Source organism: Sebastes fasciatus, chromosome 23, assembly GCF_043250625.1.
Source record: "Sebastes fasciatus isolate fSebFas1 chromosome 23, fSebFas1.pri, whole genome shotgun sequence".
Lineage (NCBI taxonomy): Eukaryota > Metazoa > Chordata > Actinopteri > Perciformes > Sebastidae > Sebastes > Sebastes fasciatus.
The window spans coordinates 8,367,466-8,393,345 of NC_133817.1; the positions used below are offsets into that span (position 1 = coordinate 8,367,466).

Sequence of the window (25,880 nt, forward strand, 5' to 3'; positions counted from 1 at the left end):
AACTTGGGTTTAAAAGAAGCAGCTCTTTCAGACTTTTGTCTCTATAATTAATAGCAAATTATATAGCTCTTTCCAGGATATAAAAATAAGTTATTAAGAAATAAGAGACCCAGAGTCAGGGAATGCATTCGTGCCACAAAGATGAGCTCACTGCAGAAATTAATCCTGATTTCTCAATAATGAAAATAATCATGTAAACATTTCACCATAACAACTCTTTTATGTTATTCCGCTGCCCCCAAGTGACCATAAAGATAAATAATGCAGCTTTAATCACTTTAAGGAAACTTACTTTTCAAAGCATTACTCTCCAAATACTCAAATTGAAGTGTTTGTTGTACACATGTGTAGCGCTGTCCTCGACCAAAGAAACTCTTAGTCGAATAACACTCATACGATTTTACAGACCGATTGATTAGTTGATTTAATCAACAGATCTGTAAAATTGAGTTTCTTCACAAAGAATCACAAAATCACCACTGGTGCTTGCTAGAGATGTGCATATAAGTTTAGTGTATTAACCCTACTAATTTCTTTAACGCAACTTAAGATTTTTAGGTTGCATCAGGCTTATAAACTAGAAAACCTAAGGAATCCATTGGTACCAACCATGTCATACTAGCATGTCGAGAAGGAGGCGAAATAATACTCCGAACTTGCGCTAAATTTTGGAGAGGAAAAACTGACCTCTGACCTCAAGATATGTGAATGAAAATGGGTTCTATGGGTACCCACGAGTCTCCCCTTTACAGACATGCCCACTTTATGATAATGACATGCAGTTTGGGGCAAGTCATAGTCAAGTCAGCACACTGACACACTGACAGCTGTTGTTGCCTGTTGGGCTGCAGTTTGCCATGTTATGATTTGAGCATATTTTTTATGCTAAATGCAGTACCTGTGAGGGTTTCTGGACAATATCTGTCATTGTTTTGTGTTGTTAATGGATTTGTATTAAATACTTAAAATTTTTCCTTTAAGGTACATTTTGAACAGATAAAAAATGTGCGTTTAATTTGTGATTAATCACGATTAACTATTCTAAATCGATTGACAGCCCTAGTTTAAGTACATTTCTACATTTACTTAAGTGAAATCTTTAATGTAAGACTTTTACTTGTAAGAGTATTTTTATAGAGCGGTATTGCTACTTGACTTATGTGTGAAGGACAGACGGAGGCGAGTGTGAGAGGGTGAAAAAAATAATTTGGATGAGATGTAGCGACAAACAGAAAAACAGCAGATCACCTTCTCACTGTTCTTGTATTTGTCCCAGCTCTTCAGCATCTTCAGCCATTTGGTGGTCCTCTCCACCTCCATGTGTTTTTGCTGAGAGGAAAGAAGAAGTGACACGTTAATAACTTCCTCTCTTATCAGTTGTTTTTTTTCTGTGGCTGCGTTCACGTCCGATGGGAATCACTGTCAGAGCAACTTGCAAATGTTCAAAAGTAGAGAAGAGATATAATGAAGTAACTCACCTTCTCCTCCACTGAGTCGTGGGATGGAAGTTCATTCTTACTGAGGAGAGAAGAAGAAAAGAGAAGGAGTGAATAAGAGAAGAAGAGATAAATAGTCTAGAACTCATCTCTTGACCTCTAGTTTATTTTTAGTTTTGTCCTTGCTGTCATATGTGCAGTGGAAGAATCATAGTTTAGTCAACGCTGCCAGAAAACCACCAAACACTGATGGATGAAACAACGGAGTGATATCCGGGTCAGAGCTCGTCTCACTCTCTCCGACAGGAACATCAAACATGTCAGCGGTCACGCAAACAGGAAATAACAGATTAGACATTCCTCCCTTTATCTGCGTCTCAGAGTCCCTGCAGGAGTTACTCTGAGGAGAGATTTTCTTTTCTTTTTCCAGCCACGCTGCTCTGTATGGAAGCCCAAAGAGGACTTTATTAAAATGATAATGCAAACTTGAAAATGTAGTTCCACAAAAGCATTATAATGTTCCATAATATGTATGCATTATTTGACTAAAAAATGAAGGCTGCACAATTTTGAAAAAATATCGAATTACTATTACTTTTGACTGATATTGCTATTGCGATATGATTTGCAATATTATAGGAAATTACAATTTAATTTTATCTCTAGCCTAGAACAATATTTAATTTAAAATGGTATTTTGACACATATTTCACCTTTAAAAAAATATTGTGATTTCCTCCTGATCCTGCAATTTGAAAATTGCAGTACGCCAAGTTGCGATTTTGCTAACATTTTTATTAATTTTGCAGCCCTGGTAAAAATGAAAATGGAAATGCAATAATCCAATTTTGCATTTTCATTTCCACATACTCGCATGGGTGACTTAAATATTGCTTGGACAAATGAAAAATCTGGTTATATTGTTTATATTGCATTTTAATTCAAATTTTCACTCAAATAACAAGCGTATTTGGAAAATTATAATACTATTGTAGAATTACATTTTAAAGTTTTCATTATAATTTTAATAAAGTCCCGTATGGGCTTCCAAATAACTGAATACTACCTGTCATTTAGCAAACATCCATGGATGTTCGAGCACTGCAGACAAATTCCTCCTTGGTTCGTCTCCAACAATGTGGATCAAAATCAAGATGAGAAGTGACAGTTGAGCTATTGACCTTCATTTTTTTTTATTACTCCAACATGTCTAAGATGTTTTTAGGATCAGTGCAAAAAAGCAGCAAGAAAAAGCTACATTATCCTACAAGCATTCAACAAAGAACGTCTCTTTTTTTTTTTTACTATAATTAGCACCAAATTACGTCCTTTTTTTAGGAAATAATTGGGGCATTATTAAGAAATGAAAGACCCTTAAAATAAAGCTTTAACCAACTGAGTGAAAGCATCCAGGCCATAAAGCTGATCTCACTGCAGAAATTAGTCCAGATGAGGTGTTTGCATTTTATTATTAATGCAATTATGCAAATGAGGTATTAGGTATATATAGATTTGATATAAATAGATCAACGAATGAATGAAGTTCTGTGCGTGCCGACTCGACAGAACTGCAAAAGAGTACTTTCGAGTGTGAAGACGCCCTTTAGGTTGACGTCTATTCTTGCTTTACTGTTTCCATCCACACAGCTCCTTAAGACATGGATATTATGAGTCCTCTTGGCTCATCTCTACAGCCAGTCTGCCCAGTCTGAAGCATCGTCTCTTGGCTTCTTCTTCTTCTTCTTCTTCTTCTTCTTCTTCTGCCCAACCAGTGACCTTCACCTCAGGCTACTTCTGTCCCCGTCTTAAACAATCATATAACCCTGAGGGTTTTCCTTCAACCATCTCTCCCTCCATCTTCCACCAGCCTCTGGTCTGGATCGTACCACTCCATCCTAACACTGATGCCCTGTGATTGTGGCTAACCAGGCTGCTTCCTGCCTGCATGTGCCAGCCTATATATACACACATATAACACTCCAGCACAGTGCTGTTTAAGAGCCTCGCAGCCGGCCGGGGCCAAAGCCACAAACACACTCTTCTCACAGCAACACTCGTCTTTACAGCCTCTCATTTTCTCCCTTTTCCCCTTCCATGTGGTGCTACTGTTCAAACTGGAGGTTATTCATTTAGTTATAATGAATGATGTGTTTCTGTGTGAGTCCTTACTGAACAAAGCCGAAGCGGTCGACGACTTTGTAGAGGTGGAAGTTGGTGTCCTCCCAGGGCTCCACGACGGCCTCTTTTCCCTGGAAACAAGAAGAGAAAAAACACCATAAATAACACTGTACTGTACATGTACAAGTGATTACAAATGAAATGTTCCTTGGGTTTTAGACATGGGTCAAAACCAGAAACGAATAGACGAAAAGTTATGACGCAAAAATGTTCAACTTTTGCAAGAAATTTTTTCAAGAAAACAGCGACGCTGTGTTGCAAAAGCATATCAGTGTTGAGATTCTCCTGACGTCACTGACGTTGTTGAATCAGAAAATGGAGGAAAAGATTATTGCTCAATAATAAACACCTTAAATGCAGGCGACTTTATATCATGTCAAAGTTACACAGTATATCGATATCTATGAGTATAAACAATAACGTTGCTGTTGTATTTATGCCTAATTTAGACGTTATTTTGAGTTGATGGAGCAACTACACTGTTAGCATAGCATAGCCCTGATTGATCCAAACTCCATTCAGAAAACAAGTGTTTTAAAAGTTGTTTGCTTGTCGTCTTGCGGACAGACCTGACAAAGCATGAATTCAGACTTTTTACAAATTGGCATCATTATATAGTTATTTCGGCATCCTTTTGATCTGTCTATTGCAATTAAATCAGTGGAAAATCTGTTTATTTTAGGTTCATATTGCTGTATTAAACCAGATTAATTCAGCCATCTGAAGTACCAAAAAGCAGCTTCGCATTTGGTGTGAACACAGCTGGGCATTTCTGACGAAAAGCGATTAATCTACAATGGACAATGACCAAAAATCTTAATTTTATATGGACGTGATGAACAAAAAACACTATTTCAGAACACTGAATTAAATTTTTTTAATTTTTTAATTTTTTTTTGATGGAAAATTACATTAAGTGTTACAGACTTCAATCTCTGTATGAGGGACACATTATCTGAAACACTGGCACAATATGCACACAACAACGTTTTGGTTAAAGAGAGTATTTAAAATAAATAAAATAAAAATGAGATCACTTTTACTGGGACTGGGTTTGGGTTTTATACATCACGATCAAGATGTGACGAACATTTTTTGAGAAATTTTCTGACATTTTATAGACAAACCTAATCTGAAAACTAATCATCAATGTAGATAATCATTAGTTGCAGCCCCGCAGTTTGTCTGATGCTGGTTGTGCTCTGAAACAGCTCTGAAACAGTGACTTCTGATTGAGCTCCAAATTACATGCCACCCACGTTCTTCAGGGGCAAGAGAATCATGTTTTGATTGGCTGCTACATTAGGAGGGGAGCCACGACTCCGGCGCCCTTGGGAAAGTGTGTGGGCGTGAGTGTGTTTATGAGACGGAGAGAAACTGAGTGTGTGTGTGTGTGTGTGTGTGTGTGTGTGTGTGTGTGTGTGTGTGAGCAGCGATTAACAGGTGTGAAATGAACAGCCAGACGCCCCACCTGCGTCACCGTCTGACTCCGGGCCTCCGAGAAACCGGCTCGAGTTAATTCACCATCATGGACCAATGACACAGAAAACCCACAAAAAGAGTGTGTGAGTGTGTGAGGAAGGATTATGTAGCGAGAGGAGCAGGGAGAGAATATCAAAGAGCGTGTGAGGGAGAGAATAATAGAAGAATAGAGGGCAGAAAGTTGGAAAAAGTCAATGAAAAGCTCACACCATTAAAGTGCAGAAGTATGGGAAATGTCACGACTCGATTTGAGGTCTTGTTGCGCTCGAACATGAGTCACTTGAAGTTCTCAAACTGAACAGAAAGAAATTTCAATTCACGTCCATTACAGTTTCTAGGTTCCCATAATGCTTTGGGGAATGAAAACAAGAGGTATTTTGGCAAACTGGCACCATTAGAAGTATGCCGAATTAGCTACTACTGAAGAAAACATAAAGAGAAACGCCCACTCAGCCGTAAGCAAAAAGCAGTGGCGTAGGTAAACCAATGTAAGCTAATCAATAAGGTTATGAATAATGTGAACGCCAGCACTAAGCTGAGTCTAAATTAGCTGATTGGAAATAACTGAAAGACTTAGTTCGGATTTTTTGAAGTGGGGTTTGTATGTATACTCCTGTGTTATGTGAGGTTAAATTACTGTTTTTGTGAATGGAGTCTGGTGGCTTTGAAGAGCGCAATATAAAAGCTTCAGTTCCCCCGTGGGAAAGGGCGGCAAGGTGAAGCGGCTGTGGACGGGAGCAGCAGAAATACGTATTTTAGCCACCTAAAAAAATAAATAAAAATCAATATAATTTTAAGTGTACGCTATATTTAGAATATTTTCACCGCTTTACCTCGCCTTTTTTGATAGATAACTGAAACCTAGAGATGTTCCGATACCATTTTTTTCCTTCCCTATACCGAATGTGTTGCATTTAATATCAGAATTAATTTATTGCAGTGGTTCCCTACCACAAGGTGAATCTATAGGGGGTATAAGAAATGAGAAAAAAAAACTTTTTTCCAGACTTTTCTCTAATCTTAACTTAATTCTTGTAAAAAACTGAACAGTTTTACCTCTAAAAATTATTCAAATGAAACAATCTGAGAAGGTAAAATCACTCTGTGTAGACATTTAACCCTTTGATGGGTGGTCTTTGTGTTAAGGGGGTCAGGAGCAGAAAAAGATGTGGAACCACTGATTTATTGTTATGAATTGTTTTAATAAACTGTAGAAATCCCGAAGAGTGGCACTGAAAGAAAGCACACACGAGTGAATCGTGCAGTCGATCACAGACTTCTGGTGACACGCAATCATAGAAACGCTGAGCAGTCAGGAGTCCTGCTCTCATTTCACCCTCACATTGATTTTAAAAGCAGAGAGAGAAAAATGATAAACGTGTCAGCCACGATGATGTCTGATGGGAGTGTGAGAACACGCATTGTGTGAGCTGGTATAAAACACGGAGGTCTTTTGATTCTTCAGAGAGGTGTGTGAGTTATTTATTTAGCCGTTTCTGCTAAGGGAGCGGTGCAGACGCTGGGCGAGGGCACAGTGAGGAGATGAGTTTAGACATATTTCACCTCAACATCTGCTTGTCAGACTGACCTGTGAAACCACAGACGGGCCCTTCTGTCTCTGCTACTGTATGCAGATTATTTTTAGCAGACAGGGCTGGAGGTTCATTAACTGTTTCTTTCTGTTAGTGGTCAGTTTGATGTTTTTGTGTCTTCAAAGTGCTCAGATTGTCATGTAAAGGCTGGCTCACACTAAAAAAAATGTCAAATTTTAACAGATGTTGAAAATGTGAGAGAGTCCACACAAGTTATGTTACATTTTTTTGTTCCTATAGTGTGTGGAGAGCAACGATTTGGACAAAACTGGACAAAGAATGAACGTCTGAACCAAATTTCATGACAATCCATCCAATAGTTGTTGAGATATTTCACTCAAAACCACAAATGTGAACCTCATAGTGACACTAGAAAAGTCAGAGGATCAACAAAGTTAATAGTATTCATACTCTGGGGATCATGAATGTGTCTGTTAGACCTTTCATTTCATAGCAATCCATCTATCTATCCATCTCCGTCCCTGGAGCCACGCCGCTTAGAAAATACAATAGCACAATTTAGCACAATAATGGCTGCATTTTAAATTAGAATTGATTCAAATGTGACATTTTTGGTGATGATGTTGTAAATCAAACATCCAAAACTATCAGCGCTATCAGTGCTCGGCGAGAAAAGACAACAGACAGTAAACAGAAACAATTCTTGCACTTTCTGCAAAGACAATAACTAATTTTTTAATATCTGCACACGAACGCCAGCTGATGTGAAACTGCGAGCAAGCGAGTGCGTGTGGCCCGCCGTGATAACCGACTCCCATTAAACTCCTCCCATCCCCGACAGCGACAATGACACTGATTTAGCTCTGATTGTGCCTCGCCAAACACGCACACACACACACACACACACACACACACCATAAACGCCTCCATCATCAGCTCCTCTCTCCATGGTCTCTTCACTCTTAATGAGGCAGCTTGATTATGCAGCCGGCTGGACTAAATTAAAAAGACTAATTTACAAACCGAGCGTGGTGGGCTGGTTCCACTGATACCGCCGCGCTGTGAAATAGAGGTGTCACTCTGGAAGCATCCACATACATACAGTGTAACAGGAGCTAATGTAAATATTCATTTCACTGCCCTTCTGTTAGTGTGCAGCCCACTGAACATGCACACAGTGTGGACCATCAATATGGCTTGATTACCATATTAAGGGGAGACACTACAGATGAATATGGTAATAACTTTAATGAATATATATCACCATGAAACTTCCCCAGTTGGTTACATGTCAACAGCCATAAAAAAAGGTCAATTTTCGCTATGTTTTTAGGACTAAGATGTTGTATAAATCAGGCTATGAATGATGTATGAACAAACCCTTCTGTAAAAACCTTCAGAATATAGATAAGAATGAAACTGGAAAGTTTAGTGGATGTAAGTGCTGCTGAAGTGGAGATTTCTGGCTCAGTCTGAGAAATAACTAATTTTGAGAAAACGGTTGTAAAATTTCATACATTCTGAAGACACTACAGGTGAATGGGGTAAAAAATTTAACTAATAGATATCATCATGAAACTTCCCCAGTTGATTACTGACATTAAGACAATCATTTTTTGTATTACAAGTTAGCTGAAATTATATGTTTGAATATGGAAATGAGGCATTATCTATTTAATATGTGCTAATTTTCATACATTTCCAGAAAAGGAAACTGAACATTGGATTAAGCCAGGTTAAAAAATTCTTGTTTCAATTTGTTGACATATTAGAGTCAAAGGTTTTTACAATGGGTAGTTTGGATATCTCTTTGTTTCACTCTATAAAAATACTGTCAACAGCCAAAAAAACTAAATTTTCGCCATGTTTTTAGGAATACAATGTTGTATAAATCAGGTTATGAATGATATATGAACAAACCCCTCTGTAAAAACGTTCAGAATATAGAGAGGAATGAAACTGGAAAGTTTGGTGGATGTAAGTGCTACTGAAGTGGAGATTTTGGGCTCAGAGTCTGAGATAAACCTTGTTTAAAAAAACAATTGTAAAATTTCATACATTTTGAAGACACTACAGGTGAATATGATGAAACTTTCCCCACTTGATTACTTACATTAAGACAATTATTTTTTGTATTACAAGTTTTCTACATTTTTATGTTTAAATATTCAAATGAGGCATTATCTAATGCTAACTTTGGGTGAATTTAGGAGAAATCTACAGACGTAAATAGACAAAGTAGTAAAATAAACACTTTAAAGTGTATTTTGGATGTTTTCTTTCCACTAATCTGAAAGAAGACATGTTATGGAAAAAAAAATAGCCCAAAATCTCAATTGACCAGTGCATGAAAACAATGTTTTTGTCTATAGTGTCTCGCCTTAATTTCCATGTTAATTTCCATTGGCTTTGGCTGAGGAAACTCCATCTGAAATGGTAATGGTGATTCATGGAGGAATTTCACCACAGTGTTGTGATGTTTGGTAAAGTCTCAGCATGAGTGAGTGCCTGTAATTTGGCTGTGGTTGACCACAAGAAGAAACAATTGTTGTAAGCTACAACTGCACCAAAACTTGGCATGCTTAGTGCTGGCTGGAGGAAGTGCTTACCGTACCTTGTCATATTTGGCGACTATCTCAGCGCGCTCCTGGTTAAGTTTCACCGCCGCATCCTGATCAGACGCTGCAGAGCAAACAGAGAAAACAAGGGAAGATTAATGAGCGTCGACACCTTTCAAAAACAAACTTTAAACGCTGTGCTCAAACAGCGATAACACACTTTGTGTTTGCAGCAATGTTTTCAGGCTTTTACACAAAGTATAAGGAGAAGAATAAAGTTTGTTATCCCTGAAAACTGATGTCAACAAATAAAAAGCATGTGTTGTGGTTATACGATGGGTTGTACACCAGCAGCAAAAACAATAGTATTGTTAATGTTTTTATTTACTTAAATTAAATTAAATTAAATTTCAAACTAAATTAAATTTAATTTAATTAAATTTAATTAAATTTCAAACAAGACAATAAAAAAAATCACTTCAAAAAATAAAATAATTACAGGCTCAGGCTGACAGGACAGACAACACGTGTGAGGCGGCACACGTCAGCTAAAAGCACAATATCACTCTATATTTCAGCTGCTTGGCAGTAATGTTAGCTGACCAGACGAAGGTCTCTCCAAGAATCAATGCTGATACTGTGTTTGCTTCTCCTGCCGAGAAACTCGTCTCCCTCCGCCCGCAGCCGGAGAGAGCAGGAAGACACCGGCAACCGGTTGGTAAGGAGACGGTAACGTTTCTCTCTGCGGAGCCCTGTTACTTCCCAAGACACAGGAAACCTCTGTTGGTCTGGAGGAGCTGCAGCAGTTATTTCTGCACAAACGTCCCCTGTGCATTCACTAGATATTCTCAGAGCTAAACTAACTCTTCTGCAGTGTGGAGTGAGCGCCGTGTTCACGTCTAGAGGTGGAGCGAGTACGCGAGAACGCGCGCGCTGTCTGAGTGAAGGCGAGCAGGCAGAGGAGACGAGACAGCGGCCACACGCGAGCGCGCATATGCGAGCGCGCATGTGTGCCGATCCGCTACATTTATACGCTTAGAAAGTTACAAACAGTCCCTTTAATGTTGAAATTTGGTAAAAACAAAATGCAAAATAATGTCTTTTAAAGGGCTTCCTGGGAGTTTTCTGAGGTGTTAAATTCGCTGCACACACACACATCTGATTATTCTGTCATCACAGAGAAGCTCTGTGTTACTTCAACTGTCCCTCAGTGTTGCAGCGCCGAGAGCTGACGTGGAAAACACTTCAAACCAGTCAGAGAAAAGCCTGGTGAGGCCAGCGTGTCAGCCTGACCTCAGCCTGGCTGGGACAATAATCTGTGTGTGCGTGGGTGGGTGTGTGTCCATATGAAGCAGGCTGACGAGAGGAGCTCCTTTAAACTGACAGCTGTTGTGGCAGAGAGACGTCACGGTGGCACAGAAAGCTTTTCTGTGTTTGTGTTTGAGTATAAACGTGTATCGCTGTTGCTACACACTCTGATAACACACACACACCTCTCACCTCTAAATCAGCACACACACTTCCTGATTCAGCCAACCATGAGAGGCTCCAAGCATCGGATGTGTGTTAACAAAGCTGGCACACACACACTCTATTAAGTGGGGTCATGTTGTGTTTATGTTGAATGTAGTGAGCGGCACGTACTGATGGAGGCGTATAATGAATCATAACAATGAGCACTGAGAGGAGAAGCTGAATGAGACACTTACATGGTGAAAGAATCATAATGCACCATGAAGAGCATGAAATCTTTACATCAACAGGTACTGATGGAACCGTTACTGACATGTTTCATGGTTGAAGGTTATTTACTACTGTCGTTTAATTTGCTCACATGCTGTAGTAAAACATTTTGCTGGATATTCATGTGTTCATCCAAACAGTAGAAATACATGGAGGAACCGTTGGTCAGGTTATTATTTTGCTCCGGTTGCACCGCAAGAGGAAAAATTGTTTTATATTTTTTGATATAAGAAGACTGATCTTCACAACGCCTTAAAATTAGCTCTTTCACAGTGTTTCCTAGTTTATTAAAGGGCAGGTCCATTATTTTTTTATTTTTTTTTATATCATTCTGTAGCTTCCCAGTGGTGTTTCTTATGTACACAAATCCGAACATTCAATATTTGATTGAAGTATGCATGTTTTAGGGTAAAAAAAATCTTATTTTCCCTTCAATCCCTTCTAAAAGACTTTTCCCCACGTGACCTGACGACCCTCCGCTGTCTTGTACTTTCTCGTTGTGGTTCGCAGCGGTTTATTTTGGTTGATGTATACGGAGCGGATATGACGTCACGTTACTCAGACTACAACAATAAAAGCGGTGACTTCCTTCTACCTCTGCATAGACTCAAATGAAGCAAATATATCGATTCTAGCATTAAAAATTTTTATTTCAAAATCGTTAAACAAAAAAAAGAAATGCGATACATACAGTAGGTGAATCGAGTACTTGAGTAAATGTACTTAGTTACATTCAAATACACTGATGCTGAGTTTAGGCTTAAATGTTCAAAAACTGCAAAAAAAAACATCCTGGTTGGAAAATTTCGGTTTCATATTAGCCCAAATTATCTTTAATCTCAAACTACTGGCTTTGTTCTTCACGTCGTTTGAACCCCAGCAGTTGTGTAATACTGATAACTTTCTTTTTGACAGTTTTTCAGCCCCTAACAGGAAGTATTTCGCTGCAGTCATTCTCCAGCTTCCTCTCGGGGTCTCTGGGGTTCGACGGGAGGAACTGGAATTCCAAAACGCTCCGAACAAACATGCCCCTTATTGAGCTGGCTGGCATTTTTATGACAGGATGGTGTGTGTCAGTGAAAGGCATGTCGCTGTGGGCCGCCAAGAGCACACACACACACACACACAGCGGGAGAAGACGCCATACACAACCGTCTGGGGCAAATAAACAAATACAGTAAAGCCTTTTTTCCTGCTGGGAATTACACCCCAGGAGGCCCCGTGGTTCCCATAGTGAGACGGAGAGGAATTGGGGAGGAAATGGGATTCAGTGTTTTCTCTTTGCACTGAAGCTTAGCTTTAATTCTGAACCCCTTACAGCCATATTAGTATTCCACAGTGGCCTGACTTAAGCTAAATGCAATTAGACCCCTTTTCATGCTTCAGGGATCACATTGGCATCCGTGACGGAGGTTGTGGGGTGTGTGTATGTTTTTATTTGTGGCCAAGGAGCTCTCTCGTTGGGCTTGTAGCGGGTCCACAGAGTTTATGGCCTTTAGTAGAAGACCCCTTTGTGACTGAAAGTTTACAGGGGGTTTTACCTTAGTGGCTCTGAAACGAGTTTAACATCAGGTGCCCCTAAACAGGACTCGTCTACACCGGTCTGGACACGAGACGTTAATAGTAGTGGAAAGTTTAATTAGAAATTTTCTCAGTAAAAGGCTTGTAACTTAAATTTCCGGTCAATTAAACGTTACCTAATTCCACAATTTAATGTGCTCTGATCCCAGTTTAAGAAACACCGGTCGTAACATAAAAACTCAACCTTTAACAATAAAAGCACAGCACAAAACTGTTTTATATTTAGCAAGGGTCGGTTGGCCCACCACTTTGGTAATATGTCCATTATTGGATGGATTTCCATGAAATTTTGTACAGATATTCAAGGTTCTCAGAGGATAAATCCTACTGATTTTGGCGTGGAAATTAATTTGACCAAATTACATGTTAGATAGAATTTTTTTTTTTTAAAAAAGCTTCATTAATTCTTGATTTAAATCAAAGTTTGGACATATTTCATTTAGAGAAATTGTGTTTAGATATCATTTAAAGGACCAGTGTGTAACAATTAGGGGAATCTATTAGCAGAAATGTAATATAATATTAATAAGTATGTTTTCTTTAGTGTATAATTACCTAAAAAAAAAACAATCTTGTGTTTTTATTACCTTATGTTGCATTCACACCAAGAGAGAAGCAAATTTTCGCCTTGTTTTACTCGCGCGATTTGGACCGCCGGTATCATTTGTGTTCATTCATGCTAAACGCGCCGGAGAGGAGGAGGAGCTTGTCTCCATAGATACCAACAACTTTTCTTTCCTCCATCAACCATGGAAGAAATAACCGCTGTGGCTGCTTTGTACGTTTGTATGTCGGAAAACCAAATGCCATCACCCGGCGGCGAGCTGTAATCATATACAGTGCCATTGCACTGACTGTATCTAGCGAGCCACCTATCGCTACTGCGGTATGAGCCCAAAATAAACAGATTGTGCTGTGGTTTAATTGCAATAAACGGATCAAAATGATGCCGAAATAACAACATAATAATGTTGAATGCTGAAAAGGTCTGAATTCATGCTTTGTCAGGTCTGTCCGCAAGACGACAAGCAAACAACTTTTAAAATGCTTGTTTTCTGAATGGAGTTTGGATCGATCAGTGCCAGGCTATGCAGCTGCTCCATCAACACTCAAGATAAAGTCTTCTCGGCATAAATACGGCAGTGACGTTGTTGTTTCTACCATAGACAGTCTGTGGTTTATACCCAGACAATCAAATCCTGTTGATTATCAAACAGGATCTGAGGCTGTATTATTCCTTTAAAAGACACCCTCTCTCCCTCGTCATCCTCATCCTTTATGACGACGAAGCTGGACCCCCCCCACTGAGGTGACCTTCCACCTCCTCTCCGCTCTGAGCTGCCTGTCAGTCCCCAGCAGTGAGGCCGGTATAAGGCCGGTATAAGGCCCGGCCTAACTGTCCCCGTCCTGCTGTGATTAAAATGTCCCCCGTCCGTCACCCACAAGGCCACCTGGGCTACCCCTACCCTGCCTCTTCATGCTGCATTCAGGTCACGTGGGAATTTACCATCAGCACCGAGTCAGTCGGCTAAAAAGAGTCACAAGTGTTCGTGCATGAGAAACCATGAAGAATTCAGGAAGTCAGGTGTAACTTCCCCCAGCAGGGTTTACCACCGACAGGTGACGTTGACGCTGTTCTCACGTTAGGTTTTATTTTAATCCAGCAGCTTTGAAGGCAGCTTTGATCTTCAGGTTTTCACTTGTCTCACTCATCAACACCAGTGAAAACCTGCTACCGCACATTCACAGTTGTGAAAAAATGTTGACAAAGACATGAAAAAGAAAGACGTGCAGAGAACAGAGCAGACATTATGGTTAGTAATATGTCAGCCCAATATTATAAAATGATTTATTTTTATCCTTTAGCTTGAATTCATCTTTACTACTGTAGCAGTAGTAGAAATATACAGCTTGTGTAGGGGGTGTGTTCAAGCTAAAACAGGGAGGTAAGTTGCTCTTTAAGCCAAAATGCCAAAATGAAAATATTAGCTGCTTTTCTCAGTCTTCTATGATGGTAAATAACATCTTTAGTGTACATCCACTGGTCAGATAGCTTTTGTGATGAGCTTTTAACACCATTATCTGACTTTTTATAAACCAAAATAATCTGCAGAATCACTGTTAATCTTTAGTTGCAGCCCTCGTTGCATTCCTCACGGGGTTACATGAAAAGACAAGGCTTTAGATTTCATGGAAACTATTTCAACGCCTCACAGAGAAAATCCATTTCTTGGTTTTTGCTTCATGCTCGTACTACGTCCTTGAATCTCAGCAGTGTCCCACACACTGCGGATACAAAAGGCAATCAAACACCAGCTTTGCTTTTATTCTCATCTTCCCACATGAGAAAAGTCTCAGCTGGACTCCGCACGTAAAAGATTTTTTTTTAATAAAAGAAGGGACTATGTGTGTGTTTGGACTCCAGATGAGACATTTCACAGTAGAATCTAATCCTGCTGGCGACCACGACAGTACAGATGTGACAGGAAGCGTTGTGGGGATGTGTTTATTTGTGTGTTTGTTCCTCATTATCTTTCTCTGTTAATGACTAGCGCTGACAACGAAACAGTATAATCACAGCCTTCCTGCTATCCTGAAGCCTCTTTAGGCTGCTGTAATGAGCCCTCTTTGTTCCTCATGTTGACAAGTCATTTCAGCTCTTTGCTCCATGTTTTTATGTATCTCTCATAGATGCTGCAGAAGCAGAAAGAGAAATAGTAATAGTAATAATAGTGGAGAGGTCGACTGGAGACTTCAGCTCAGTTCAGCTGTGGTGCGTTCAGGGCCCCACACATAATCGCCACACACATTCAGAGCTCCTTCGTGTCCAAATATCCACTTTGTGGTCACTAAACATGCACTGATAAAGCGATATGTGAGGAGTTCTTAATATGCGGCAATCAATAATGACAATAACAATTCATAAACTCCACAATCGGAGCTGAGCAACATGAATTGAAACAGGTTTAGCGTCTGTAACAACACCGTTCTAAACAATGCACGAATGATGAAACTCTGCACACACACACACACACACAGAACAAATGACATCACCCGCTTCACAACAAACAGCTGATGGGGCAACACTTCACACTAGTACACTATTATGTGTTATTACTGTGCTTCCAAAACAATCATCTGTCTCTCCCCGTCTGTCTATCCAACCTGAACTCAACCACATGTTATGTTAGAATGCTAACAAACGTAGCACCCTCAAGTTAGAAGGGTCGATGACGTAACTGCAGACATTTCACAGCATCCTTATCTGCATGCTTACCATAGCACACAATATTAGCGTTCTAACAATAGGGTATTATATCTGGAAGCAGAGTGTTAGCACATATTAGTTTACTGTTAAGTGTCTGTCACTGGTGTCATTACTTGTCTGCTGCTAGAAGGGTGACTTCATGTGCTGTTTGTGTGAAGCTGAGTTACACCAGCTAGTGCAACACGACATACCAGTCACTTCTTGCATGTTAATATTAGCATGTTAATATTAGAGTACACCTATCAAACACACTTATATGCTAAAGTAAGCATGTAAGCGTTAATCTCAAGGCTTAAGGTTGACAAAAAGTGTTACCATCTTGGTGGTGCTAGATTAAAAGTCAGTCAAAGTTATCTGGATTCATCCTCACTGGCTCCATTGCATTAAAATGATTATTTTCATTGTCCTCTAATGACGATTGACGTTTATTTTCTTGATTAATCGATTAGTTGTTGAAAAAATGTCAATCAGTGTTTCCAAAAGAGCCCAAGATGACGTCCTCAAATGTCTCAAAGATATTCACTTTACTGTCATAGGAGTAAAGAAATCAGAAAATATTCTCATTTAAGAAGCTGCAATCAGAGAATTTAGATTTTTTTTCTTAAAAAAAATGACAAACCGATGAATTGATTATCAAAATACTTGACTGTTAATTTAATAGTTGACAATTAATCGATTAATCGTTGCAGCTCCAAAACCCATCACACAGTTTTTACACTTAAAACTAATTTAAATTAAATTATATAAACTAGTTAAAACAAAAAACTCTTGTGTGTACTTGCAATTGAAAATCTGACCCAGAATCTATCTAATCTCTACCAGAAATATGTACACAAACAAACTGCATCGTCAAACGAAAGCAAACAGAAATCAACGTTTTCATCTTTTACCTCTTTTCAAGCCACCCAGGTGATCCTCGGAGCGAGTCGGAGCCTTAGTCCGCATCGGTCACAGTTCAACCGCGTCCAACACACACCAAGAGACAACCTGAACTAACTCATCATCCCGTCGCTGTCTGTCTGTCCCTCCCTCCCTCTCTACCCGCTGACACTCACCAACAGACAGAGAGGAAATATGAGCAACGAGAAGTGAGATCAGCGAGTTCACAATGCTGCCGTTTGTTACTGGAGCTTCAGTACAGAGAAGAAACTCTGACTTCAGGAGCGAGTCAGTCCCACTCTCAGCATTCCCCTCCCAAACACAACAACACAACAACAAGCTCTATTCAACACTTCAGAGAGGAGGGAGGGGGGACAGAGGGAATCGCTGTTTCCAGCCGACTGATGGGAAGCTTTTTCCAAATGTCAAGAAAATTAAATGTGATTAGAAGTTTTCAGTCGAATTCAAAAGCAAAACTTGTAAAACATCTCTTTTAAAAGGAGAGTTCATTGAGGTGCTCTTGCCACCGTAATAAGATTACTTATGTAACAAATTTTGTAATTAATAGGGTCAAAGTTAATGCAATAATAACGCCAATTTGTTTTAACTCCTCTAATTGCTTTAATGCAATAACGCAACTTGCGATTTTTAGGTTGTAGCGGGCTCAGTTCTAAAGCTAGAGTGAAGATACTGGCATCATATGAAACTAGAAAACCTAATGAATCCATTGGAACCAACCATGTCATACTAGCTTGTTGAGAAGGAGGTTAAATAATGCTCCAAAACTTGCGCTAAATTTTGGCGAGGAAAAACTGTCGTTGATAAGAGTATTAAATACTTCAAATACATTTTGAACAGATACAAAATGCGTGATTCATTTGCAATTAAATATTCTAATCGTTTGACAACCCTAGTAGTTAAACCATTTCCCATAAAGACTTCTTCTCTGTACTTCTTTCAAAGTATAAACAAGTGGGAGTTGGGAAAGAGCGGGAGACTGAAGGGGGCAAACGATGACAGTTTGATGATGAACAGTTTCCATTAAAACTTCATTATGAAATGGACGTGATGTACCATGAAGGGTCTTGTGATGTGGCGTATCAGACACAAGAGGGAGGGTGGGGTTTAAATGAGCAACAGGACAAGCGGAGACATAAAGAAGTTCCCTCGTCGTCTATCTGCGAGCTCCATCAGTACAGGAAATATCTGTGTTTGTGAGGGGAGAGTTGGCGGATGGGACTTAAGTGCTGTTATCACTTCTGAAGCTCCAGGGTCACACAGAAGAGAGAGGAGAGAGGATAGGAGGAGGGGTTGATGCTTTCAGAAGTCTCTATTTGTGCTTCACTACCTTCAGAAGTGACCCTGATTCAATACCCAGATCCACTTTGCTAACAGAAAAGAACGAGGAGAATTGAAAGCATCTTAACAAAGAGCAACAACACATTCCTGTAACAGACGACTCTTTCACCGCTTTAAAACACAACTCATCATCTGAAGCTGATTAACGTTAACTCTATGAGTAACTTGACAAACAAACTCTTGGTTAGTTGCCTGCTATAAGTTTTGGAAGAAATGTAATACCCTTCAGATTATGTTTTAATGAGTCTCAGCATGTTGATAATGAACATATCAGTAAAATGTTCACTGACACAACCCTGTCTCCTTTTAAATTACGTTCCCATACAACTAAAGGGAAAAGTATTTTCGCCGTTTTATACAGCTTTAAAAAACGTGGTTAATGTTGAATTTAAACAATTTAAACAAAACAAAAAACTTGCAACAAAACTACTGGGTTAAGTTTATTAAAAAACATCATGGTTTGGCTTAGAATGAAATGACGACGTTTCACACGAGACAAAACAGCGGTCTCCTGAGGGAAAGTCCGGTGTTAGTTTGACCCATCCACCATCCCTCCTACCCGCCCTTAGTGGACTTTCTCACCTGTTTTACTCGTTTTTATTCAACGTAACTTTCATTAATGCTCAATAGTCTTTTATCACCTGCTCTGCGTGTTTCTCGTTGTATTACGTCACTCGCTGAGGCAGTCTGCAGACTTACAAACATATTTGTGATGCGTAAAAGAAAAACGTAATCCGCAAAAATGTTGAGAAGCAGTTTAGTAGCTCAGCCGTCGCCATGTTGGGAGTCGTGCGGAGACAATAGAAATGCCCCCAATCTAGCATTTAGCACCTTTAAGGTTAGTGTTTAATACAGAAGTCCGCAGCTGAACTTGAAGCGCACAAACAAAACAACAATCTTTCACTAACTCAACGTGGGACCAAACCCCACCATCCACCCCGACCACCTCCCTGCAACTCGTGTGGTATATAAAGTAGCGCATTCACTTGAAAAACGCTGCCTGTAAACATAATCCATGCTGTGTTCATGTCTTCCATCAAAACAAAATAGAGAAAATAAATTCGTACTATGTAAAAGTACTTTCTAAGAGACAGTGTTGTGGCTAAAAATCACTTGAAGTAAAGTAAAGTGCAGCTCTGTGAAATCACTCCACAATTGCAAGTGTGTTTTTGCAGTTCAACAGACCAACAGAGTGGCGAGTCTCCCAGGAAAACTCTTATACACATCAACTCAATAATTAATGTGCTTCCACTTAATAAATATAAATCAGGGCCTTCAGTATTTGGAGCAAGTAGAAAGATGTGCCAACGTTAAGAAGCTGTTCATGTTGATTCAATTTTGATTCAATATTTCATATCTTCTACTGCTCATCTCATTTTCAGGTTGTAGCTACAGGTTGTGAATGTTAAGGTCATTTTTAATACTTACAAATACTGAAGACCAAAACTAAATGGATTTGCTCTCAACTTCAGGCATATATAAGAGAGAAAAAGCCTCTGAAAGAAGGTTTAGACTGCCAGAAGATGACAATAGAAATAAGGAAATTAATCAAATATAAAGTCACTTGTTGGTATTAATCACTAGATCTCAACATCAGAAGTAGAGAAGCAGAATATTCTGACAAAACTGCAATGTATTTAATAAAGACAACATACGGCTGTTAAAAAGCAGTCTGCTTATCTTTCAAATGTCGAGTCTCATTCGCTTTTTATCTCTTTTACATTTTTTTTGGCACTGCGTCTATCTTTGTTTCCTGTCCTCAGGTCTGTATCTGAGATGCAAACAGTCAGTTTGGTGAGTGGTTGGGCATCCTGGCACCGCCGGGCAAAAGAAAAACTACCAACAAGCAACAACAAAAAAAAACACCTCTGACCTGAATGTTGCTGTGAATAAATTAGCAAATAAAAAACACACAAAGCATAAGGCAAAACGCTGTGAATGGGCAACAGGTTGAGATGACTCAGATGTGTAAATGGGCTGAAAAATAAGTCCAACTCCAGACGTGTAGCCTCGTCACAAACATGTGAGGTTTCAATGCAAATCAATCCGGTATAAGAGTTTTCATTGACATGGAATAGGGTTTGCGCGATGATATCAGCGCGTCATCGGCATATAAAGATTTTAAACTGAAATATCGGCCAAAAATAAACATTTCCTTCACTGTAACAGACCAATAAGATGACCTGTATGTGCACATAATGCAAACCATTGACGTTGCGGGTGAAAAAATATGTTTGCGGTGTGGAGGTAGAACATTTTACAACTTGTGAAATAGGTCAAGTTTGCCCTGGTTGAGCCTACTTTTTGCTTATTGTTTCAGGGACAGCATCACCCAACCAAGCCTGTTAAAGTAGTATGACTTTTTTCAGTTTAGTTTTAACATGTTACATAAAAAGAAATGCCCTTCTGTAACACTCTATACGTCCAACCACAGAGGCATCTTTTACCACCATTTGTCATCTGCACACGCTCAGTGTGAGACAGTTAATTAACTCGGTGGGGTATAGCCTTTAAATCAGTCTCAGTCTTTTAGTTAGACAGGGTTTAAATATTGTCGAGCTTCATACAGTAACAGAAGTCAATCTGGGTTTAATAACCATTTAGTAATGGCAGTGAAAGTGTTGTTTGCATGCCAGAGAAACAAGGAAATGACCTCAGACTCTGACCTTAACCAGTGAGGAAGTCGGACTAGTTGAGGAACAGTGACTCTTTTCACTTTCTGTACATGTCTGTCAGAGCTATGAAGATAATATTAAATTATTATTATGCTTATTTTGCTCCTGCTGTACAAGAAATGCAAGTTAAAAGAATGACAGGTGCTTTTTAAAAAGAGGACAGGGTGTACCTGTATTTAGCTCTCTCTGCTCTCTCTGATCTATTCCCACATTTAGTCTCTCTGAACAATACGACTGCATCTAATTATCTTCCCTGCTGCTGTTTCGCCCACCGACAGACACTTTGATATTGATTAATATTTGTCTTGTGAAAATGTGTGTTGGCACTGTAGTGCTCTACTCATCTCTCCTCTAATATTACATCCGTCTGTCCCTGGTTTGTTTCTATCGGGAGACATTTTACACTCATATTTTACCTTCAGGGTTGACGCAACACACTCCTACAGAAGCTAGTAATCAGTCCATTTTAAGATGAGATATGTAAATACATAAATGTTCAGTCCCAAAATATATACATAGGAGGATAATTTCTATTAAAAAATTGCTTATATTAAAGCCAATATGATACTAATGAGTACTCTGATCTTAGGTTTTTTTAAACAATTGAAAATTCCTTTTCATTCACTTCTTTTATTACCATATATACTGTAAATGTGTGTATGTATACATGTACGATGAGAAATGTCTTGATAAAATAATCAAAAGACATTGCAGAGGTGGATTTTAGGTGTGGGAATTTCCCTTTGTTTCCTATGAGCAATCCCAGTAATGATGTTAACGAATAAATCAGACAATTATTACTGCATCCAGGAACAATGTGTAACATATTTCTGTTTTGAGTAACCAGCCTTAAACTGGTGGAACACACACACACACACACATCAACAGAAAACACCACTAAACTCCAACGAAATCTGACTGCATCCGGAGAACAAGTTTGATCAATCGCAGCTGGAACCGGTGCCAACAACATCATGACCGTCACCGGTTTGTCATTAACAAGACCGGACAAGTCGACGCCGGAAAACAAGCGTGCACATGAGCAGACCTGATGAGTGAGGACAAGTAGTAGAGTTCAACGGATGAAATAATGCTCCACTCCACAACACTTATTTTGTTGTTTTCCATTTGGCACTTATCTTGATTCAGCTAAACCGTGTGATTTTGTGAACTGTAGTTTCTTTTATTTATGAGTACCTCAGGACGAGTAAACCCTTGATGAATCTAACGAAATACAGAATAAAGATTTTATCATGGTGCTTCTTCCTCAAATTTTATTCTCAATAAACTAAAACGTCCTCACTGAAAGCCTGGGTTGTAATTAAATAATATCATTTATCAGCTTCAGTGAATCTTGTCCCACAATTCAATTAAAAACCGTGTTTTTGGCACCGTTTTCCGGCCGTGCAGTGCGTGCCAAACCATTCATCAATGTTTTTTTATGCCCACTGAATACATGAAATATATGCAATATAGAAAATAACTGACAGATGAAGGTCACTGTGTGACTTCACAAAATAAACAGAGAAAAATGTGCACAGCTGTTTTTATATGAAAACCGCAATCAATTTGAAATGAGTCGTAACTGAGAAAATTGAAATGAAACATCTAGATTATTTTGTAGAAACAGAAGTTGGTTAATTTGTTCTGTTACTAGCGTGATTGGCTGCGAGCAAAACCGTACAAATAGTCTTTTTTTTCTACATCTGGGTACAAAAATTATCAAATGCAGGTATCGTTTGACTGGAGAAGTTTCAATACTAGGTTAGAATACTTTTACTACTGGGTTATTTCAGTACCGAGTCATACATATCAAGATATACATACTCGTATCAATAGTGTGATATTGATTAAAGCCACGAAAAAATACTTTTCCACAAACAACGGAGACCATTTCACTTCTTTGCAGGCAATTTTAGTAGCCACAGTTGGTGAAGACCCTCCATCATATCAGCACACATTTAATACAGCAGCCTAAACTCAGTAATGAATCATGTGTGAGGGGCTACGGAGACTCGTTTGATACATAATTTAATAAGACTAGGTGCGGAGCAGCAAGCAGGGATCAATACATTCTACTTAATATGACACGAGCAGTGAAAACTATAAAAACAAGCCCAGATGTTCAAATAAAGCTGCGGCCGCTGGTGTGTTTTGAGATTAAACTCTGTTTCTGACAGCAGCGGTATGAAGCGTAGCGCAGCATTTGCCCTTTAGGGGGGACAGACGGGCAATTAGCCCGGCTGCTACAGTGTGGATATCAGCAGGCGGGCTTCAGACCTGAAGCACCCGCTGGGCCTGGACGGTCTGCCATTCCCTTCCTAAACCAACCAGCAGGCGGTGTTCCCTTCAAGCTCCGGTCCACACGTATAAACACACATACAGATGGTTCACAAGTCCGTATGCAAGACACGCTAAAAAAAGTGTCCTTGTTTGAAGCTTCTGGCGCAGCATTTGAATATGTGAGTGGACCTTTTTTTTTTTTTTTCCTGTAGTTGAGTGTTGAGACGCTACAGGAGAGAGAGAGGGAGGTATCAGGGCTGCTGAATAATGCAGTGAGATACTGAGCTGCTGACCAGGAGAAGCCTGTAGTGGAGTCTCCCATTAGACTTGTTATAAATCCAAACTGCTCTGCAAACAAAGACACACAACTCTGCATTGTGTCTATATTAGGGCTTGTGATTTTTAGTTTGTAAAAATGCGAGCTACGACTACGATAGCACCTCGTATTAGTCCAGAGAACGGACCAAATTCTGTGTATAAATGTAGGTGTATTTATGCTTCGATGACTTTATATTGAGTGTTGATGGAGCAGCTGCATAGCCTGCTACTGATTGATCCAAACTCCATTCAGAAAACAAGCGTTTTAAAAGGTGTTTGTTTGTTGTCTTGCGGACAGACCTGACAAAGCATAAATTGAGACTTTTTACAAATTGGCATCATTATGTTGTTATTTCGGCATCCTTTTAATCCATAAATTGCATTTAAAAATCACAGCACAATCCGTTTATTTTGGGTTCATACTGCTGTAGTGACGGTTGGCTTGATAGATAAAAAGAATACAGCTCGGTGAAATTCGCCAAGCGCCGCCAGGTTATGTTTTGAACTTAAACATGACATTGTTTGGTTTTCTGACTTATCTGGGACTTCAACAACATGTACAAAGCAGCAACAGTGGTTATTTTGTCCATGATTGATGAAAAATATTGGTATCCATAGAGGTAAACACTCCCTACTCTCCGGCACGAGTTGATGGGAATGAACGCGGATGATTTTGGCGGTCAAGCTCGTGCAAGTAAAGTAAGGCCGAAAATTTGCTTTGTGTTTGGTGTGAACGCAGTATAAAGGGCAAGCATCGTTTTCCAGCTATGTCTGTATCAAACTATTCAAAAAGAAAGTTATAAATCTGATCAGAACACCAAATATTTGTTGTTATTTGGTGTACTTTCTTTCATCCATCCTAGTTTTAGATTTTCAGAGGCTGCAGCCGGAATTATTAATGAATGCTTTGATAGTATATTTTGGGTAGAGATTCAGGAGGCTCGCTATGTTTCAGTTGTGTCTGGATATAATCCCTATATCGGACTGTAACACAGGTTTTGTTTGTCTCTATGAACGAACCACACCAAACACTGACACAAGGGGAGAATTCCTAAATTATAATGAGGTCCCAGGGTGATTCTCTTCTAGTGTGAACTGGCTTTAAATGAGGGTCGAGTTCGAGGCCTCGGGGCTGCTGCAGGCTGCTGTAGCTGAACCACGAGTCAATATGCTGAAAGGTCTTTCTTTTAACTAACAGATATATGATTCTTGTTTTCCTCACATTCATACAGTGAGTTGTTTCTCTGGTGGCCACTCCAAGGAGAGACCTGAGTGTGCAGTGCCTTGCTCAAAGGCATGTACGGCAACACTTGGTTCTCAACGTAGAGGTAAGGATGTATCTCAAGATTCACGATTTTTTCAGGCATTCCTCTAATCTTTGCATTCTCTGTGCCTTCCTGGATAATTTTACCTCTAAATATAACTAAAATTAAAATAAATAATCACTTTTTAGTTGACTTATTCTAGCGCTGAAACAATTGACCCTTCCCAAGTCCCGCCCCTTTTCGCTCTTTGCTCCAATAACAGATGAGCAAGCCTGAAACCCGGTAGAACCTCGGTAAACTTTCCTCTTTCCTGTTGGGTTATACATGTACTATATGCTACGTCTGTTCAAAGGTAATATTACTATATAAGTCACATTACGTTGGTGTCCCAATCTTCAAGGACACATTATATTGTATATAGTCACAGTTACTACGAGTAACTTTCATTTTGTGTTGATTTTGGTGGTCGCTGTGGACAAAAGCGGTAGTGTTTCCGAGCAAAGCTAAGCTTCCGCCATTTTGGACTGAAAGCGACTACCAGACGCCAGTAAAACAGTCCGCCTAAAAAGTGCCATACAAAAGTAAAACTAAATTATTTCTATTCTATTGTCATATTCTACCGAAATGGCCTGTGTTGAACAATAAAATATTATAAATATTATAAGCGTTTTATGTCCAAAATGGCAGCTGTTGTCAAAAAAACACAGGAGTTTCGTCTCTTTGCTTCTATACTCTTTGCCGGAGGTCCCGCTGGAGTTGTGAGTTTTTGGTGAACCTGCATTATTTCATCTGATTTCGTTATATTATCTCTGCTTCGTGCCGCCCCTAAGTATGAAATAGTATGAAGTAGTATGTTTCCTTCTGTCAAGCTTGTCCGACCTAGCAACTAAGGGGGGGCGGGACTTGGGTCAAGCGATCGGTTAATTGGTTGATTAATTAATTAGTCGAATGTGGTAGTAAACTAAACATCTTTTGGAGTTTTTGTCAGGCAGAACAGTGGCATCACATCGGGCTTAAGAAACTATAACGGCCATTTTTCTTTACTTTGACATTTTATAGTACAAATGATTGATCATTTAATTAAGAACACCTAATTGCTCCATTTTAAAGGGTCACAAGGGCAACAAAAAAGTGGGACCACTGCTCCTGTAGCATCCATGAGAAGCCATAATTGTATTATATCATACTGTATTTTGTTTTTAAACGTTGTGGACGTCACTGAGCATGCTCAGTTGCGTATTTACTCTGCTTTTTTAGATGAACAAGCTAAAAGGGAACAAACTGTGATTGCAATGTGCTCCT

The 25,880-nt window shown here is 39.4% G+C and overlaps 1 protein-coding gene across 4 annotated transcripts in view; it reads right to left on the minus strand.

Annotated features, from left to right (window-relative positions):
- The window catches only part of usp6nl (USP6 N-terminal like), an 84,087-nt gene that overhangs the window by 17,442 nt on the left and 40,765 nt on the right, over nt 1-25,880 (minus strand). For 3 of the 4 annotated variants that reach the window (XM_074625686.1, XM_074625685.1, XM_074625683.1), the window contains 4 exons: nt 9,264-9,331; nt 3,606-3,685; nt 1,479-1,518; nt 1,249-1,329 (listed from right to left, as the gene is read on the minus strand). In XM_074625686.1, the coding sequence (XP_074481787.1) occupies nt 1,249-1,329; nt 1,479-1,518; nt 3,606-3,685; nt 9,264-9,331 (269 nt within the window). Of the gene's footprint in view, nt 1-1,248; nt 1,330-1,478; nt 1,519-3,605; nt 3,686-9,263; nt 9,332-16,689; nt 16,946-25,880 lie in introns of those variants that run through there. The other variant, XM_074625684.1, reaches the window with a different exon arrangement.